Source organism: Anser brachyrhynchus (genome assembly GCF_964034855.1).
Source record: "Anser brachyrhynchus genome assembly, chromosome: 4".
In the NCBI taxonomy this organism is placed as follows: Eukaryota; Metazoa; Chordata; class Aves; order Anseriformes; family Anatidae; genus Anser; species Anser brachyrhynchus.
The window spans coordinates 45,398,264-45,417,331 of NC_137698.1; the positions used below are offsets into that span (position 1 = coordinate 45,398,264).

General features: G+C 37.5%; 1 protein-coding gene across 2 annotated transcripts; it reads left to right on the forward strand.

The window, feature by feature from the left end:
• The first annotated feature begins 48 nt into the window (after positions 1-48).
• On the forward strand, positions 49-19,066 carry BBS7 (Bardet-Biedl syndrome 7). 2 transcript variants are annotated; one of them, XM_080588716.1, is made up of 19 exons: positions 49-172; positions 277-342; positions 422-484; positions 1,045-1,220; positions 1,832-2,018; positions 2,606-2,678; positions 4,122-4,238; positions 5,522-5,652; positions 6,382-6,466; positions 7,957-8,059; positions 8,634-8,826; positions 10,309-10,383; positions 11,446-11,511; positions 13,624-13,763; positions 14,762-14,926; positions 16,021-16,130; positions 16,216-16,319; positions 17,808-17,931; positions 18,814-19,066. In XM_080588716.1, the coding sequence occupies exons 1-19, from the start codon at positions 137-139 to the stop codon at positions 18,948-18,950; spliced, it is 2,151 nt and encodes a 716-aa protein (XP_080444842.1). In that variant the 5' UTR covers positions 49-136; the 3' UTR covers positions 18,951-19,066. The 2 variants fall into 2 exon arrangements, with proteins under 2 accessions (XP_080444842.1, XP_080444843.1); XM_080588717.1 differs by lacking the exon at positions 277-342 and having other exon boundaries at positions 91-172.
• Positions 19,067-19,068: the final 2 nt, after the last annotated feature.

Below are 19,068 nucleotides of genomic sequence, written 5' to 3' on the forward strand. Positions count from 1 at the left end.
GGGGGGGGCTCGGGACCGGGCGGGGGCGGCCCCTCTGGAGGCTCCTCCCGGCGGCGGCGGGGAGGCGCTGAGGGGAGGCGGCCGGCGCCATGTCGGGGGTTGCCGCGGTAACGGCGGCTGGGGCGGTGGCGGCGGCATGGAGCTCAGCCTGGCCCGCGTCGACTACCTGCAGGTAGGGCCGGCGGGCTGCCCCCTGACCGACCGACCGACCGCCTGCGGGCGTCGGGGAGGTGAGGGGAGGGGAGGGGAGGTGAGTGAGGGTCGCTGTGTTCGCAGGTGGGGGTCACGGCGCAGAAGACGATGCGGCTGCTCCCCGCCTCCGGCCGGGCGGCCACGCAGAAGGTAGCGGGGAGCGGGGGGCAGCGGTTTTGGGGGGCTGGGGAGGGGGGGTAAGGCTTAACGGTGTGCTCTGTTACTGAAGGTGGTCGTCGGAGATCAGGATGGGGTCGTTACCTGCTTCGGCATGAAAAAGGGAGAACCTGTGGTAAGTGTAAACGTTCCCTTATATATATATATTATATATATCTTTAACCTGCCTTACGTGGTTTCAGTTCTTTTTCCCTTCTGTGACCCAAGGCTCAGCTTAATAAAAAATTATCCTTTTATTACATATATATTATTCCCCTTTTGAGGTTGGTAGCCAGTTCGCAAAGACTCTACAGAAACGGAAAGAAATCTGTATGTCCTTTGGAATAAGAGTGGAACACACAGGAGGGAGAGAGAGCTTGTGGCTGTTTGTTTTTAAGGAAAACAAAAACAACAAAGTGCTTTTTATAGCTACCAGCTGTCCTGCAGATGAGTAATGCTAATAACAAATCGTAATTTATTTATTATTACAGCTTTTTGTGCTTCTTGACTTAAAAAGTGGTTGATTCCTTTGCAATGCCGAAGAGAAACATACAGATGATTTTTCTCTGTATATACTCTGCAGTACCATAGTTTTGCCAGAAATTTTAAAGCAGATTTATTACCCTTTTTGTTAAAAGATGACCGTAAATACAAAATTGTGATTGCTTTTCTTTTTTTTTTTTTTCTTTTTTACAGCCAGTGTTCAAAACACTGCCAGGCCAAAAAATTGCAAGATTGGAGTTGGGAGGAGCTCTTAATACGCCGCAAGAGAAAATTTTTGTGGCTACAGGATCAGAAGTTAGAGGTTTCACAAAAAGAGGAAAGCAGTTCCTTTCCTTTGAAACTAACCTCACTGAAAATATCAAAGCTATGTATGTATAATATTTTGTATTTGTTTCATACTTGTAGCAGATTGTCAGCTGATAGTTTTATGATTTTTTTTAACCATATTGTGTATGTGTAGGTAATGCTACGTGTCAGTCCAGCTTTAGCTTGTGCCTTGACATAAGGAATTTAGAAAATTATTGTGAAGTTGAAAAAGGTCATGCAGGCTTGGGGCTTTTCTGGAGGCCCTCTAATCAGTGCAAATGTAGATGAGCATAGCTGGCGTTATTGGCTTTGTGTATTATGTCCCTCTACCCTTGCTGTAGAAGACCAGGAGCTACCTTTGTTGTTTTTGTTTGTTTGATTCTTTGATCTTGATTTAAGACGCTTGCCTTGTAATGAACAGTTTGAGAAAAATTAATATGAGTGTATTAATGGCATTTCTGTAAAGATATTCTTAAGATTTTACGTGAAGATAAAATATGCAATTTGAGAGCTATAGAAATCGCATAATCTTAACGTTTGTAAGAAACTTTTTATTTTAATTGAAGTAGCTTGCAGGGCTCAAAGCAGTAATGTACGTGTATTACTATACCTAAAAGAATATCACTGCAAATATTCTGGCAAAACGCTACAGGAAGTGTTTTCTTTTTCTCAGGCATATTTCAGGAGCAGACCTCTTTCTTTGTGCGAGCTATATCTATAACCATTACTGCGACTGCAAAGACAAACACTACTACCTATCAGGAGATAAAATCAATGATGTTCTCTGCCTTCCTGTAGATAAAGTGAATTCCATTACACCGGTACTCGCATGTCAGGATAGACTCCTCAGAGTTTTACAGGTTAAAATACTTGTTTTTGTTTTATGTATTGATGCTGTGTTATTGGATTAATTCTTATGGGAATCAGCATGGTTTAGCTATAAATACGTGCATGTTGCACCCTATTTGGCAGTGCTATTTATAGTGCTGGTACTTTTTTTTTCTTTTTAATAGAAAATCATGATTGTAAACTTGCAAAATGAGGGTTGATAAAACTCTGCTACGAATAGGCTTTGGAAGTCATTATGGAAGTAGTTAAAAAATGGGTCCATTTTCCACTTTTACCTAGAAAGTGCTTACACAAGGGAATTAAAAGTATAATTCATTGGAAAATCTTACTTGCAGATTACTTTTGTAGCAAGTCTGAGTGGTGTCAAATGGTAACACAATTATTTCTTACTGACAGACGTTCTTAGATTTTGTCATAATTTTTTTTTATTGGTAACTTATTTCAAGATCTTAAAAAAAAAATTATATAAACTTTACTCTGCTTTGGCTTAGAAATGCTTTTCCCACAAGGAAATCTGTAAAAATGAAAGATAGCCATATATATAAAACTGTTTTGTTTTTGTGCATTTTTACTTATGCAAGATAGTTCTCATCTTTAGGGATCTGATTTACTGTATGAAGTCGAAGTCCCTGGACCACCTACTGTTCTTGCTTTAAACAATGGAAACGGAGGTAACAGAATTTTGTATGTACACTCTACTAAATAATGTTCTTTTAGTGTGTTTTTGAGATTTAAAAGCTTCTATTTGTTAATGACGTTTTTCCTGGATTTTGAATCTGATTTTAAAAATGTAATAGAAAACTATGTGAAGCCATTTCTTACATACGTATTCTGTCTATAGAACAAAGATACAGGATAGTGTATCTATGTAGATCTATTCTGATTAGATTGGAATCTTGTACTATATACTTAAACAGAAATGTTGAACAACTAGTAAGTTTTCAGGGAAAAAAAAAGTTGGAGTTACTTGCATAACTTACTCCTATTTAGAAAAGTGGAGGACCAAACCCACTTTTAATAATAATATTGACTTTTTTTGTTGCTGTTCTTGTAATAGAAAATGTTCATACATGGAAAATAGGGTAAAAATTGTGTTGACGGTAACAGAAATCCTGAATTTGAAGTTTCCTTTTTCATGCAAAAGATCACTGTTTCTGAGTCAGAGTTGCAGTATTTCTACTCATTAGGCAAGAGTGAGAGGCTCTAGATTAGATTTGAGAGGCAGCGGGAGGAGTAGTACAGTAGTTTTAGGTTGAGATGCTGGCAAAATTATTGTGGAGGTTTGGAAGTAGGGATTACTTCTTCTGTTTTTATCTGTTCTGATTTTGATTCTCGTGTTGATACATGTGTGTATTTATAAACATACACATAACAGATACACTGTCTTTCTCTCTCTCTCTATATATATATATACACACACGCACATGACTTTTAATTCTAAATATTATTCACGTTTTTTGATTGAAAGCCTCTTAGTGCAGCAGTGAGATGTAAGGTGATCTCGTCGTGTAAAGAGGAGAACTGGCCTTCTGGGGTCTTGCCAAAGTGCTGGGATTGGGTTTCTTGTACATGTGGATTTTCAGGACTAGAATCACTACTTCCATCTGTCCCTGGATGGATGAGAATATTGAGTAGAGTTTACATCAGCTGAGACTGTGGAAGGATCAGGCTTAAAATAGTTTGATCATCCTTTTTGGTAATCTGTTCTAACCTGATATAGGTCACTTAAGTGTGTTAATCTGGTGCTTAATTTAGTTTCTGTTAGGTTATTTGACAAGGTTCAGGTCTAGTTTTGGAAAATAGTTCTTATTTGCTTAAGTCTTGGTACAACATTCACAATTAGATGTGTGCTCTGAATGAGCAACTTCTCTAAAGGCAATTAAATAGCCTATTGTTCCTTAAATTTAAAGTATTGGATTATGAATGGTTTTTAGGCAGAACTCCAGTACAGGGGCAACATTTCTTTTAAAGCCTGACAATTCCGTTACACTGTATTAATATTAGTATTTTCTTTTTCCCCAGATGGGATGTAGAGTATAACTACACAATATTTTCAAGCCTTTTAAATAGGTGTGCTTAATTGTATTGATTCTAAATTTGATTTATGATTTTAGGTGATTCTGGAGAAGAAATTGTATATGGAACTTCTGATGGTAAACTAGGTCTTACCCAGATGACCGATTCCGCTCCTGTGCATAAGTGGGAAATAGGAAATGAAAAAAAGAGAGGAGGTATGTTTCTCAGGTTTCTCAGGAGGTATGTTTTCAGGCGCAGCTGGGGTTTTATTACAATATAATAATCAGGAAATATAATTCATAGATCTTTAGGAGGTATATTGTAATTTTGTTGATATGTGATATTAATGAATAAACTCTAATTCTTCTGATAATCTTATAATTCTAATTGTTTTGTCTTGCATTGGGTTTTCTGTACTTCGGTATACTTTTATTTTTAAATATAATTTTAAAGTGCCATTTGTAAAACAGTTTATTTGTATGATCACTTGAGGTTTTTATAATTTTGGTGACTATTTTGAATGCAAATATACCTGCCAGATATTTTCAGATATGCAGTGGCCTTAAAAGTCCCTTCAGATTCAATGTTAGCATCTTCTGTGGAAGATGTCCAAAACAAAGCCATTATTAGGATTTTTGTCTGAAGATGGGATAAGGCCCTCCTTAAAGCTCCGTAATGTGATGTAACTTGTTAGGGCATGGTGCAATATTTTCCCCATTTTAGCCTTGATATGCTGCTTTTGCAGCATGTGTTAGTAGTTATTCCTTTGTAAAGGAGAGCAGGGATAGATGTTTTTTCTTAAATTTAATGATCTCATGAAATATATTGCTAATCTATTTTCTTAAAATGCCTCTTAGTATGTCCTTGCTTTTCATATGGAATAGGAACGAGTCATAAAAGTTAAATTCCATCTCATTTTTTGTACAAAATCTTGTGCTGCTTTCTCCTTCTTCCAGACCCTATCTTTGTGTCCAGTCCAGCCATGATTAGTTGTTGTTGTTACGGCCTGCTTGTGGGTTTTTCCACTAAGATGACATGTAGCAGCACAAACTTAACCCATGTCCACACAGGCCTGAACCCTGTGTCTGTCTCTTCAGCCAGAATTAGAATTCGCAGCAGTCCATTTACGAGGGGCTTTCTGTCAGCTGTAGGAGGCTGACTGCTTGCCTCTTCAGCTGGCAAAGTTGGACAGACAAATACTTAATCCGGAGAAAAATTTAAAGTGGGGTGCTAAACCCTTCAGAAGTGAGCTGTTTGAACAGTAGAAGGGAGTCTGTTCATTGCTTCTCACGAGGGAACTGTAGTATTTTTGGTTGCCTTAAAACCCACTTCATGATCGGGAACCTCAGGCACTCATGAGAGACTTCAGCCCTCTAGTGGACCCTGTCGGAAATAGCATCGATAAAGCCAACCAAGAATTTCTGTGTAGTTTAGCCGGGATATTACTGTGTCGTAAACAATGAAGACAAAATAAAGACTTTGTTTCCTTTTCCATTAGGTATCCTGTGTATTGATAGTTTTGACATTCTGGGAGATGGAGTTAAAGAATTACTTATTGGACGAGATGATGGAGTGCTGGAAATCTACAGCTTTGAGAGTGTAGATGAGCCTGTCCTTCGATATGATTATGTAGGCCCACATTCATTATTCTCTTCTTTGCTGGAAAAATTAATTTCAAAACTCTGGATTTCAAGATTACTACTGCTAAAATGTATTTTTTGGTTTTTGCTTTTAATTTGATATGCTCTGTAATGCTGACACCACAAACTTTGTAGCACTATGCTAATATTTAAGAAACAGAAATGGAAATGGTCTTGATTACAGCAAAAATCAAAGTTGTGTGGAGGATATATTAAAGCTCTGGCTCTTCTAACTGCTAAAGCTACTGAGTGAAACCTAATACGGTGCTTCTCTCTCAGGGGAAAAAAAAGGCAACACCATATTGCATGTGGTCTGTTTTGCTTATAAAATAGTAATGTGTTAGCTGTTAGGACTTTACTGAGTGTAATTTCTTTGGTTTGAATTGTTGAAATACTGGATTTGATCCACAGTGATGACTTCAGCCTTCAGTCAGACTGCTAATTCGTGCTGCAAAGATATTGTCCATCAGGGTTTTGCTTTAACCTACCTTTTACTGTCTGTGTCATGCAGAGTAGAATCAGAATGCATTTCTTAAAAAATCTAGATTTATCTGTAATAGTTACCAGCTAGCTTACTCCTTTGTGGATCTAGATACTCTGCATCTATGTAGGTATTTTGTGGTGCAGGTAAAAGGAGGAGAGAAGCCTTTAAAGTTCCCACAAACTTCTAAAACAAGTGCAGTGATATTTCTTTCTGCTTGAATGTATTTATTTGAAGGCTTTATCAGAGAGCATTGCATCAATCCAGGGTGGCTGTGTAGGAAAAGATGGGTATGACGAAGTTTTAGCATCCACGTATTCAGGTAAGCTTCGTATCATTTATTCCAATAAGATTTGGATTTGGTGATGTGATAAAAATGAAGCAAGCTGTGTCATTAGTGCAGCTCGTATCTCAAAATTCTGTCCTGATGGGAACCGGGATAATGTTTTGTTGTAAATAGTAAATTCAGAGAGATCTTTCCACTTCAAAAAATGTTTCCTCCACTTAAAATATATTTGAAGATATTTATAATGTGTTCTACACTGTAACACAGTGATACGTTATTCTCTAGTGTAGACTGCTGCCTATGATGACATAAATGTCTTATGTCCGAAGGAATTTGTTTTTTCTTGTAGTATTAAAAGTGTTGATAGATATGCTTTTTTTTTCATTTGTCATCATTTCTCATTCATTTCAGCTTTTTGGGGCTCTGCATAGAAATGATTTTGATTTTAGTAGAAAGTAGAGCTTCTGCAAGTGAGGCTTTTCAGCAGCCCCTCCCAACTGCTGGCCTGTCAGAGGCCATAATTAACAAACTACATATGTGAACTGCTGGGAGCCAAAATACTCGGTTCCCTGACTTGAGTTGTCTTCAGGGCTAAAAAAAAAATAGTCTACTGAAACCTCTCAAATTCAAAATGATGTATCGTGCCAAGATACAATTCTCAATCGCTTATAAAAAAAAAAAAAATAAAGGTGTTCAAGTTTTTTGTATTTTAATAGTCTAAGTAGGATTAAAAGGTGTTTATATGTGACCTGGTATGGATTATTTTGGTATGACAGGCTGCAGCAATATTGTGGCTGAAGTCCTTGGTGGCTTATTTAGTGCCTGTGGGAATGTTCTAAAAAACTATCAATCACAGAAGAAAAACCCCGTGTTCACCTGTGGGTTTTCACAGTGTTAGGCTTTCTTGTTACTTAAACTGGATAGCTAAGGACTGTGGGCATATCAACTTTTAGGGTGTTTTTTATTCATTAGAGGAGGTAACTGGAGCTAGAAACACCTATTTAATCAAGTCAGCATATCGTATGTGAGGTTTCAGGACATAGTCAATTAATTTTTGCTTTTGTAAGTAAGTGTAGTTAAGAAAATCAAAAGATTTTTTCACTTCAACCAGCAGCGTTCTATCTCAAAATGCACTGTGCAATATGTAGTTTGCTGTGTTCACATTGCACATCTTTTTTTATTTTCAACAATAATACTGATTAACAATAGCAAATTATTCAAGGTATTAGAGAAGGTTTTTTCAAAGGTGGGAAAAATTAAACTTATTAAAAAAAACTGCTATAGAGGTATTTATTGCTCAAAGTACTTTCTGAAAAATGATAAGTTTTGTTTTCCAATTTGTAAATTAAGACTGAGCATAAAATTCTTTGCTCGTTGTCTAGGTTAATCCTCCAAAACAGGGTAAAATTAAATCTTGATTCTCTCTACCTAGTGTCAGAGATGAACATCACTCTACGTGTATAAAAGCTGAGTGTAGACTTTTCTTTATAGCTTATAAGGAATATAAACTTCATATATTGGTTTAGGCTGGCTGACAGGACTGACTACAGAACCTGTCCATAGAGAAGGTGGATCAGGTGAAGAACTAAAATTAAGTCAAGAAATGCAGAGCAAGATTTCATCCTTAAGGTAATTTCACTAGAAATAAATTTAAATGGAAGAATTTAAGTGTTAAAAGCTGAGCTGTCATCTTTCCTTCCTCTCTCATTAGATTTTCTGTATTATTAGTGTATCTAGAAGTAGAACCAGGCCTTCTCAAAGTAGAAATGAACAGCAGTCTCATCTCACAGTTCTTTTCTATCTCTCCTTCGGGTGGTGAGGTTGTAATGCCGCCTTGTTCGGTTTCAGCAGGATGAGATTCCCTTCTCCCATGTGATCTATAGCTTCTAAATGATGGGAGGAAAGCAGTCACTAGTGTATCTTTAAAAATACGTTGCCCTCTTGAAGGAAAACGTTGCTCCTTCCTGTGGCTCAAGGAAATATATTTTGTCAAAGTTCAGTAGAATCTACATTTTCATGTTATGTAGTTCGTTTTATCTTTGATGTTACGTATGTGGAAGGGGAGTTACCGGTCACTTCTGGTTGGAAAACAGTGGACAGAAAAGAAACATGGTTGCCTTGCAAGCATAATATACTTAATTTCTATTGTAGCTTTTATTGCTAATTTTTTTGAAGACATTTATACCTGATTACTCTTTTCTAGGAATGAACTGGAACACTTACAGATGAAAGTACTTCAGGAGCGTGAAAAGTACCAGCAGTCTTCTCAGTCCAGTACTGCTGTTTCTTCAGTACCTGCATTTAGCGTGAACGATAAGTTTACATTAAATAAGGATGATGCTAGCTACAGTCTCATCTTGGAGGTGCAGACAGCTATTGATAATGTCCTAGTACAGGTGAGCATGTTTCTATTGTTGGCTTTCTTGATCTATAAATAAAACAAGCAGCCTTCCTGGTTAAAAAGCCAGGTGATAATAGGTTAAGTATGTGTTTGTGTTTAACTATCTGAAGAGTTATAGGAGGGAATTGATGTGAATAGCCTTGCAATCTTGAAGTAACTTGTATATTCTTGTTATGGAACAAATGCAACTTAAATCTTTAATGAACAGAACAACATTAATTTGCCAAAGTAGACCAAAACACGTGTGGTACTACCAGGTTTATATGTAATTTTTGTGTTTACTCTTGCATGTCCCTTCTTATTTAAATAGCAATTAGCTCAGTAACTATTAAATGAGGGGTGCAGCTGCTCACTAGCTTTTTAAGTACATTCTGTAATGGAAAATTAGTTTTGAAATGATATGGGCCATGTGTGCACTTCCAGTGTGGAACAGCATTTGATCTATACGTTACCTGTGACAAATATTTCTGGCAAGTCAAGTAGCCATAACAAAACATCCTACTGCTGCATCAGCTGAAATAAATGTTACCTTTGGTACTTAGAAAGAATAGTGGGACTGAATTAACTTCTTTTGGGATATGCATGGAGAGAAACCTGAGAAAGAGGAATTTGTTAGGTGAACTTGCCATAACAAGTGTAAAAGAACTATTGTATGCATGTATTTTTAAGTTTTTAATTAAAAAAAAAATAAAGATGTTACTAGAGCAATGCTAAACTACAGCTAATTTGCAGGTCTATAATATCTGCAGTTTCCTTACCTAAGCAAGAAATAATGAAATCGTTTGATCTAGGCCTGAACTTATTATAGGTTTTAAAGCTTAAGGCTTTTTCTTTAAAGAAATAAAAAGTTCTGCCCAGTATTCTTCTGCTGTTGAAGAAGGCAATAAAACTGTTTAATTTTTTTAGGAAGTATGTTGTCTTTTTATCAGTATTTCCTGGCACTTCTGTGAAGTTACAAGGAAGTATCGAATCAAGTAATTAATCATTTTTAAAACACTTCAATCTTGTTTTCAAAACAGTGTTAGATTTCATTTTAATTCCGGTAAAAACATACCTAGATCAGAAGTGGTCTGTGTCAGAAGTATTAGTGTAAGTAAAAGGATTGTTAATAGTTATCTAACATGATCCTTAGTTTCCTGAATTAGTGCTGTAATCCCCTGGTGAAAACAGAAACACTTCAGCCCTGAGTATACTTCATGCATGTCTGAAAGATAAAGTTGCACATCTTATATTGACGTTGCTGTAAGCTACCCACGCAAGAGTTCAGGGCACCATACAAGAGTAAGAGAAAGATCGTGTTACTCAGGGATTAAATTTTCAGGAGTAAGCTGCATGTCTACCAAGCTTTTATCACTTGCACATAGATGATGAAGCAATCACCCTTATTAAAAGAACTGATGACAGTTAGAGGATAAGTGCATTAGAAGCTATGCAGGAACTTAAGCTCTTTATTTTTCTTTCTTCATATGTTCTGCAGAGTGATGTCCCAATAGACTTGCTGGATGTGGATAAAAATTCTGCTGTTGTTAGTTTTAGCAGCTGTGATTCTGAGGTAAGTGAAACAAAAGAGATAATGATGTTTATATAAATTATATGATGAAAGATATCAATACAGTATATGGAAAACAGAATTTGTATTTATATATTTGTAACTTAAAATACATGGAACAAAACTACTTATTTGGTAATTTGTGAGAGCTTAATTTGATTAGAAATACTGCGGAATTAGGTGTTCGTGGCAGGTCTTGACAGAGCAAAGCAAAATAGGCATGAAAAGGATCTGGGAGTGACTGCTGTTGCACTTTTTTCCTGCCTAATTTGGAATGTTGAAGGCACACTCAGTGTTGTTCTCCAGTCTTTGTCATTTGTCAGTATCCTTTATGTTTATTTCAAAGCAATTAGATGAAGATCATCATATTTTTTATTTACTGTATTACGGAAAAAACACTTTAAATCGTGAAAATTTTGCTGTGAGAAGAGTCGTGTGGTTGAGTGAATTTTTAATCTAATAATTATAAACTAAATTACTTACAGAATTATTTATGATGCTTCTTTGGGGAGGGGAGGCAAGCTGGGAATTGAGAAACTACCTTGGAATTATGAAAAATCTTTCCTAATGTCTTTAGTAATGGTCCACTGAAGTATTCTGGTTTCGAGAACTGAATTTTGCACATCATTGGTCTACCCTGGAGCTTTCAGAAATCAAATTTTTATTTTAAGTTTCTTGTCATTCAATTTAGCTTTTTATTGATTTATTTTCCTTTGTGTTTTCTTACTGATCTTTAGTTTTTGGATGTTGGGATAATACTGCAGATGAGTGGTAAGGCTGACAGATGCATTTGTCAGATGAAAAGTTTCTATCTGTAATTTTTGTGGTGGTATTTAGGGATAAAAGAGACTTCAGATGACTTGTGTGTATACAGAGGAATTTTTGAAACTCTGTCACCATTAAAACTAATTGTAATTTTCAAGGGAACTGAAGGTTACGGTTTTCACTTTTAACTTGTGTAAAATAGCTGTGCATAAATGCCAAAAACTTTACGGTATGTCTTTGGTTATGAGACCTGTTTTGTATTATCTTTCCTCTTTTTTCTCTTTTTTTTTATGTTCACAGCCCAATAGCAATTTCCTTCTTGCAACTTACCGATGCCAAGCAAATACTACGAGACTTGAACTTAAGGTAAAGTGCTCCAAAATGTTTTCCATAAGAAATTCTGCTGTGGGATGGAGAGATCTTCACCTGGACTGACTATTTAACCTGAGCAAATGATCTATCCAGTTCCTGCTGCTGCTTGTTTCCTGAGAAGTTTCTAGTCTGGGGCTAGTATTCCTTTATATTTGTGTATAGAGTTTCTAAAGGCTTCTAAAAATGTATTACTTCAGAGGACAGCCTGAAATCCTTTGAGTGTCCCTAGAAGGAAAGCAGTTGGGAAATCCCCAGTAGTGAAAATACTTGATTCTGGAGACTGCGTGGGACTGAAAGTGGAGAGGTGTGGGAAGGAAAGCTCTGGCACTGTTTGTCCTCAGAAGTGTTTGAGGGAAGTTACACTGACCAGGGAATATAACCAGTATTTATATTTTGGAGAGGATGCAAATCCTGTAGTTCTATGCTTATGCTAAAGGTATGTGGGTGTTGGGTTTCTTTTTGACAACGCAACAAATTGAAACTTTTTTATGGCTTCCACTGGGGAAAATAATAAAGAAAATTATGCTTAGTAAAGGTAATCCTCAAGGTGCATACAGACGGTAGGTTTTCACTTCATGCTCTCATCTGACTCTTCAGCTTCCTAGTCTGAAGTGCATTTATGTAAAATCAGCAGTCTAAAGATTTTTAGAAATTCAAGCCTGTATAAGAGGCATCAAATCTAGGAGAGTTCAGGTTTGTTTTTGTTGAGGTCACAATCACAGACCTAGTGGACAGAATTAAGACACTTATTTTCTGGGTCCCTTTCTCAAGAAATGCTGTTGGGTGCTTTTTGACTCTGAGCAGGTCACTTTATCTGCCCATGTCTTTATTCTTTTAATTTAGGGATATGACCCTGGCCACTTTTACTAGTAAAAATAGAAGCTAAAGAGTAAATGTCACAAGTTTCAAAAAAAAGAAAAAAAAAAAAAAGTCTTCACAATACATTAAAAAAAAATAGTTTGGTTACCTTCCCACTGAAAACTTTTGTAAACTTGCTGGAGTGCATAGTGCAGCCTGTTGTCAAAACACTGTAGTACCACTCCTGCACTTGGATCCTGTTGTGATGGATCCGCTCTGCGCGGATTCTCCTGCCACCTCACCTCAAGTACACTGTGGATGCCCAGGGAGTGAGTTACCCAGTGCCTGCCACATGCTGTTTATTTTTATTTATTTATTTATTTATTTCCTATATGCACATACAAACTGTACAAAAACCTTGTTGTGATGATTTCATTTTCAAAAAGGACTCTCTTTACTAATTTATTTTTACTAAAACGTATTGAAGTGGATGTCTCCCAGGTGACATAATCAAGATTAGAAAGCACACCTGTACTTGAACTCCAGTCTGGTCTTTTGTTTGTGTAAAGCTGTTTCAATAGCTCTTCTGCCTGGTTTCAAAGCTACCCAGATATGTGGGATACTGTTCCTTGTTGATTCTGCGTGAGTTATTGGCATGTGACAGGCTTCTTTGCGCAGCCTGTGCAACTGGTCTCTGCACATAAGCAATTGTTGCAGTGCTGCCTCTTCAGAGGTACAGAGAGTGCATACTGTCTTGTGTGTGTTCGCACATCCTGCTTATTGGGTATTCTGAGAATTGAATTTAAATCCGGTCTCTTCGTTTTCGAAAAACAGCTCATGGGTAACTTTGAGTGTTAGGATGAGATGAACAGTGTATAGACAATACCTTTAAATTCTGTTGACACTTTAAATTTCTTTTATCGTATTCCTTAACAGCTATATGATTTTATTTTTTTTTTTAAGAAAAAAATAAAAGGTAATAGTAATGGGGCCACTGAAGAATTAAAAACAAGTCACGGACTCCTTATTTTAACTAACCAGAAATAAGAAAATAAAAGCTACTGCGTTCAACTATTATGACAGCAATTCATTAGACACCACTTCGTCTAGTTTTAAAACATTCTTGATCTGCTCTTTATATAGTGACACTATCAAGTAAATGTAGTACTCTTAAATATCCTTGAAGTACTGCAGAAAATCTACAAATTTTCTTTAATATGTTTTGAATAAACAACAGTTTTCCAAATCTTGGTAAATCAATCTATTTCCTCTCGTTCTTTCTTGCGGTTTCTACTTTTTCCTCTTCAGATCCGATCAATTGAAGGACAGTATGGAACACTTCAGGCATACGTAACTCCAAGAATTCAACCCAAAACCTGCCAAGTTCATCAATACCAAATTAAACCACTTTCACTTCATCAGAGAACTCATTCTATTGACCGTGACAGGTATCTGCAAAGAGAAATTGATCCTTTTTTATGTTGAAAAACTAACACAGTCCAGTCAAAATGCTTAACTCTATACATGTGTGTCGTTCCTAACTTACACTTTTGAGCCTGTATTGGATTTTATGGGTTTTATGTTTTTTTCAGGAAAAAAAAAATGCAGATTTAACAGGTTCCTGTTTTCCTTGCTGTTCTTAACCTGTTTTCAGGTTATTTTTCACTTTGCTGACCAGGGCTGTAGTGCAGCCCCATGTATTAGTAGAGCTGAGGGTGTGGTAGAAAGGAAACCCTCCTGTGACAGTAACCGCAGTCTTTTCAGTTTCGGCCTCAGTCTCCTCTCCACCCCTTTCATGTAATTTTTTCCCATAGTTAATTTGACTGCAAAATTGAGCCAAGACTTCTCTTCCTTATCCTTGTGTTTGGAATCTACTATTTTATGCAATTTCTACTTGATTTCCCTATCCTCAGTTAACATCTTGTATTGCTGCCAAGGTATTGCTTGCATTAAAACAAAACTGAAAGATTGAAGGACTGATACCAAATGCACTGACTTGAAATGCAAATGTGTTCCTTCATGCCTTGTTCTTGATATAAATGTTACATCTGTGGTTTACAGCATGGGAGACCGTTGAGGCTTAGTCATATTTTCTATGTTGTTAGTTACTTACCTTTGACATAAGTTTCAGGTTTAACAGTTTGAAATGGGATATGCCAAAAGCTTCCAACTGGTTTTATTATCTAGTTCTGACGTGCCTACTGTGAGATAAAACCTGCGTGTACACACAGCTCTTAGTCTTGAAATACAGAAAACTACCTGTATGTCTGACCTGTGCTACACAACTGCTTAGCAAGGTTCCTGACTTCATGCCCTATATTGATTTAAGAGACAACCACTGGGAACTAAACTCTTTTCACGTATGGGTTACCAGTGCACTGACAATGCACATCCTTTGTAACTAATAGATTTTTATTTTTTTTTTTTTACTTTCATGATGTCATAGACCAATGAACACACTGATGCTCAAAGGCCAGTTCAGTTTTGCTGAAATTCACTCTTGGGTTGTGTTTTGCTTGCCTGAAATCCCTGAAAAGACTCCAGCTGGAGACAGTGTCACCTTTTATTTTCAAAATACCTTCCTGGGAACCCAGCTTGAAAGTTCTTACAGGTAAAATACAATTAATAAAGCACAATGTGTCTGTGCTTGGCTTTTCGTCTTTTTCATTCTTGACCAGTCTGTGAGTACCATTTCATGCACATACTGCTGTTGCCCTCTCCAGCTCCAGCAAAACTCCGGTTAGTGAGAACAGGAATCTTTTGTAGAAACCATCGTCAAATATTAACTAGGGTGAGCACTATCCAGTAAGGTTACAATCTTTAATAGGCTTCTCCTGAAGTTGCTCCAAACCCAAAATTGCCAGGGAGGAAAGGCTTGATATGTTTTTAGGATGATGGCTTGGGTTTTTTTGGAATTTGAAGAACATAAATAATTAATATAGTGAAGTTGTTTTGTGATGCGTACTGTTGGTTTTTTTTGTACTAAGGAGCAGAAATAACTTGAAAGGCATTTAATATTCATGCAAACAAAAACATTAATAAGCATTCAGCTGAAAAGCTATTTTTGCAACTTAGATTAGACTGATGTTTCATGTGTTCAAGGCTAATACTCTGTTCACAAATCAATTAGTTATATCTTCCTTCTGCAAATTATATACTTCTGCCTGGAAATGGAGCTGCAAAGTGGGAAAAAATAATTATTGTACTTAAATGGATTCCAGCTTGCATCCAGTTTAATATATGTATTGTCTACTCCTAACTCAGAAAGTTGTTGGGTTTGTGGGCTTTAGGAGGGTAATATGTTTCTGATTGATTATTTTCCTCCTTTCTGATGTTGAAGCTTGCCATTTGTCTTGAAAGTATTGCAATGATAAAACTTGGGAGGAATGAATACCATCAGAAGTCTTACTTGTGTAACCTTAGTGCCATGTGTAGGAGATAAAACTGCTTTGTCTTTGTATAAAGATGCTGCTTTGTCTTGTGTCCTGGAGCAAATGTCCTCTGAGAGGATTACAGTCTGAATAGGAAAGAAAAAACTAGCATAGGTGTATACAGCCACCTAATGTATGGAGAGTCATTATGACCTATGTGGAGGATAATTAATATGAGCATTCATTTGTAAATCTTACATCTTAATATAAGGACAAGTCTGATGCATGCGTGTGCTTGTAAGTTTGTTCATGTGAAGTTTTTCTTCCTTTATAGAAAAGGTGAGGGATGTTTTAAGTCTGACAACATTTCTACAATATCCATCCTAAAAGATGTGCTTTCCAAAGAGGCTACGAAAAGGAAGATTAATCTCAACATATCATATGGTAAAACTTGCTTAGGTGTTTTATTATCCTTGGTTTCATTTTATATTCTCATAAATAAATTTTTTTTTTCCTGACTCTGTGCTAGATATAAATGAAGAATCCGTGAGGCACACATTAAAGCTCATCCACCCCAAATTAGAGTATCAGCAGCTGTTGGCCAAGAAGGTTCACTTAATAGATGCTTTGAGAGTAAGTATCTGAACTCCTGTGGAAGGATTTTTGTGGGGATTATGTTGTCAGATACCAAGCTGTATAGCTAAAGTCAGATGCATGTCATATGGGTATCTGTTCTGTTCCTATTCCCAGGACATGTACTTTAATTATCTGGGAGACAGCCTTCTCAAAGTAAAATTCCGATTTGTACCATATAACTAGTGAATAACATGTAGGATTACTGACTGATGTTGAGGAGGCTTAAATCAGAGAGTAGAAGGCAGCCAGCTTTGCCATCTAACATAATTTTTGCTTGCTGTTATTTTCCAGTTCCATCTTTTGTCTCTCTTCACTAACCTTTAAAAGTCTTTTTTTTTTTTTTAGATCTGGAGGTGATCATTCACGCTAAATAAGTCTTCCTTGCTTGCTTTGTAATGTCATCCCAGTGTGTCATAATTTCTGAAGTTTCTCTATCTGCTTATTAATCTTTGCTTAATTCTCTCCTTAGTGATTAGTCTCTGGGAGGTACCACTTAGGCAGCTTGTCGGAGTTCTCCAACAACCAGGATTTTATAGTCAGAAACTTGCTATCATCTCTTTTGGTGTATTATTTGGCATGGGTTTGAGAGAAAATGGACAACCAGTTATCTCTTGTCTTTTGGTGGAATCAAATACTAATTGTTGGAACTCTTTAGTCAGTAGGAAAAAGGACTACCAATGATCACTGTGTGTATCTTTGTTATTATCGCTAAAAGTATTTTACTTAAGCTTGGTTTGACCAAGTGAGAAGATAATAGAGAATTTATTTTTAATGCATGTTTTGCTTATGCAATAATAGTGAAGTTGAACATCTTAGAGAAAGTGTTTAGTGCTTGTAGTTTCTCTTTTGGTCAGCAAATTTTTTTTGTCACTCACCTTTTGGATAATAGGCAGTAAAATAATGTAGTGCCTGATGAAAGCCATTACCCCAGTAGACTCGAGGTGCGTAACCTTTAGTCTAGAAAAGAACGGTATTTCTGTGGGTGGCAGCAGGACTGCCCTATTGACCATCTTAAATTGATCTGACAGTAGCCAGGGGCATTTTAGAAGAAGTCTTCAAAATCTTTTGCTCTCATGAGTTTGGTGATGCTTCCAGAGGTTACTTTTACCTTCAGACTTTTAACATGTGTTACACCTTCCAGGAATATACTTTGCCTAAAAATGAAGGCATGGTGAAGGCTTTGAGCCTTCAATAGGTGTGATTCTGTAGGGACAGAGCTGTGGAGCGATGCTGTTTGGCAGGAGCTGGAAGCTTTAATACACAGAATTTTGCAAATCGAGTGTATGAAGTGACAAGTAACATCTGGCATTTCGTTAGAAGACCTAAAAAATGAGGCTCTTTGAAAGTAACTCTTGCTGGTTTAGAAGGGGATTGTCTTGTCTCTGAAGTACTTCCTCTTGTCAAATCAAAGCTTCATTTCTTTTTTACTTTTATGTTCTTATACTTAATTGCCTTTTGATTTTTATGATTTAAAATCTCTTTGAGGAATTACAAGTTCATGAAGGAAATGTGGACTTCCTGCTGCCGAAATACCGCAGTATTTTGGAAGAGGCGGATCAGCTGCTTGAGGAGTACAAGAAACAGCCTGCACATCTCGAGAGACTTTATGGTTTGTTGATCAGTTTGACTTTTTGTTCTAAATGCAAATTAATGTCCAGAGAGCACACTGCCCATTACTGAAATAGTTACAAAGTCAGCATTAGTAGAATTGAAACAACTTGTTAAGTGGGCTTACAAAGCTAAGCTAAGGCTGCATGTCTGCACAATATAAACGTGTAAATGATCATGAAACTCCAAAGTTAAAGGTAAGGCAGCAAAACACAGCATGTATTAAAACTGGTTGTTTTATGCCACTGTTAACTTGGAACTCTCTGAAGGTCTTCAAGAATTGTTCACCTGAGAATTACTGAAATTGATTTGTTATCGTGAGCATAGTACTGAGAAGTATGAGGATTATTTGCAAGAGACTGTTACAGTTTCTGCTGGGCAGCATTTTTAATTTGTATGATGCATGGCTTCTTGGACACGATCGAGGAACACGTGTGAGTCCAGGATGGCATTAAGAGTGTATACAAGTTAAGTGAGTGATTAAGTTCTGGGTGGTGAAGTGTTACAAAATAGCAGAAAAGCAGAACAATGCAGGTGGGATGGAAAGGGAGAATGTTCGGAGAACCTCAGATTTAGTGAAGGAAAGTGTGACCTTTTGTGGTGTTCTCCATGCAGCCTTCAGCTTAGGGAACCTCTGGCAGACGCTACCTGTACTAAGCCCATGTCTATGCAGTGTGAACGTAGTCCTCCTTGCATGCCCCGTGAGATTGGCTCCCTCCTCCTCAGTGTCTCAGCTAATCAGAAATGCCCACTGGAGAACTACGATGGTTTGGGGTTAGTTCAAAAGAAAATCACTGTTTAAAGCACGTAGTTTGTAAAAGTTGTTTCTGAAGCCCCAGCGGGGTAGAACAGGTGCGATGTCCCACCGTGTGTCCCGTTGCAGGCATGATCACCGACCTCTTCATCGACAAGTTCAAGTTCAAAGGCACCAACGTGAAAACCAAAGTGCCCCTCCTGCTGGAGATGCTGGACGGCTGCGACCAGGACGGGCTGATCGCGTTCTTCGAGGCGGCGGCCTGAGCTGGAGCGCGGCTCCTCAGCCGCGCCACCGCGGGACGGTCGCTCCGTGTCCCCCCCCCCCCCCCCCGCGTTGTAGCGCCGCGCCCCGCCCGCTCCCATAAAGCGCCTCGCAGCCCGC

What these genes read in the sequence shown, in the direction of transcription:
- BBS7 (XM_080588716.1), top strand. Translation starts at nt 137, where the DNA reads ATGGAGCTCAGCCTGGCCCGCGTCGACTACCTGCAG. An exon ending in TGAAAAAGGGAGAACCTGTG is followed by an intron (nt 485 to 1,044) that starts GTAAGTGTAAAC and finishes TCTTTTTTACAG; the next exon opens with CCAGTGTTCAAAACACTGCC. An exon ending in TTTAAACAATGGAAACGGAG is followed by an intron (nt 2,679 to 4,121) that starts GTAACAGAATTT and finishes TTATGATTTTAG; the next exon opens with GTGATTCTGGAGAAGAAATT.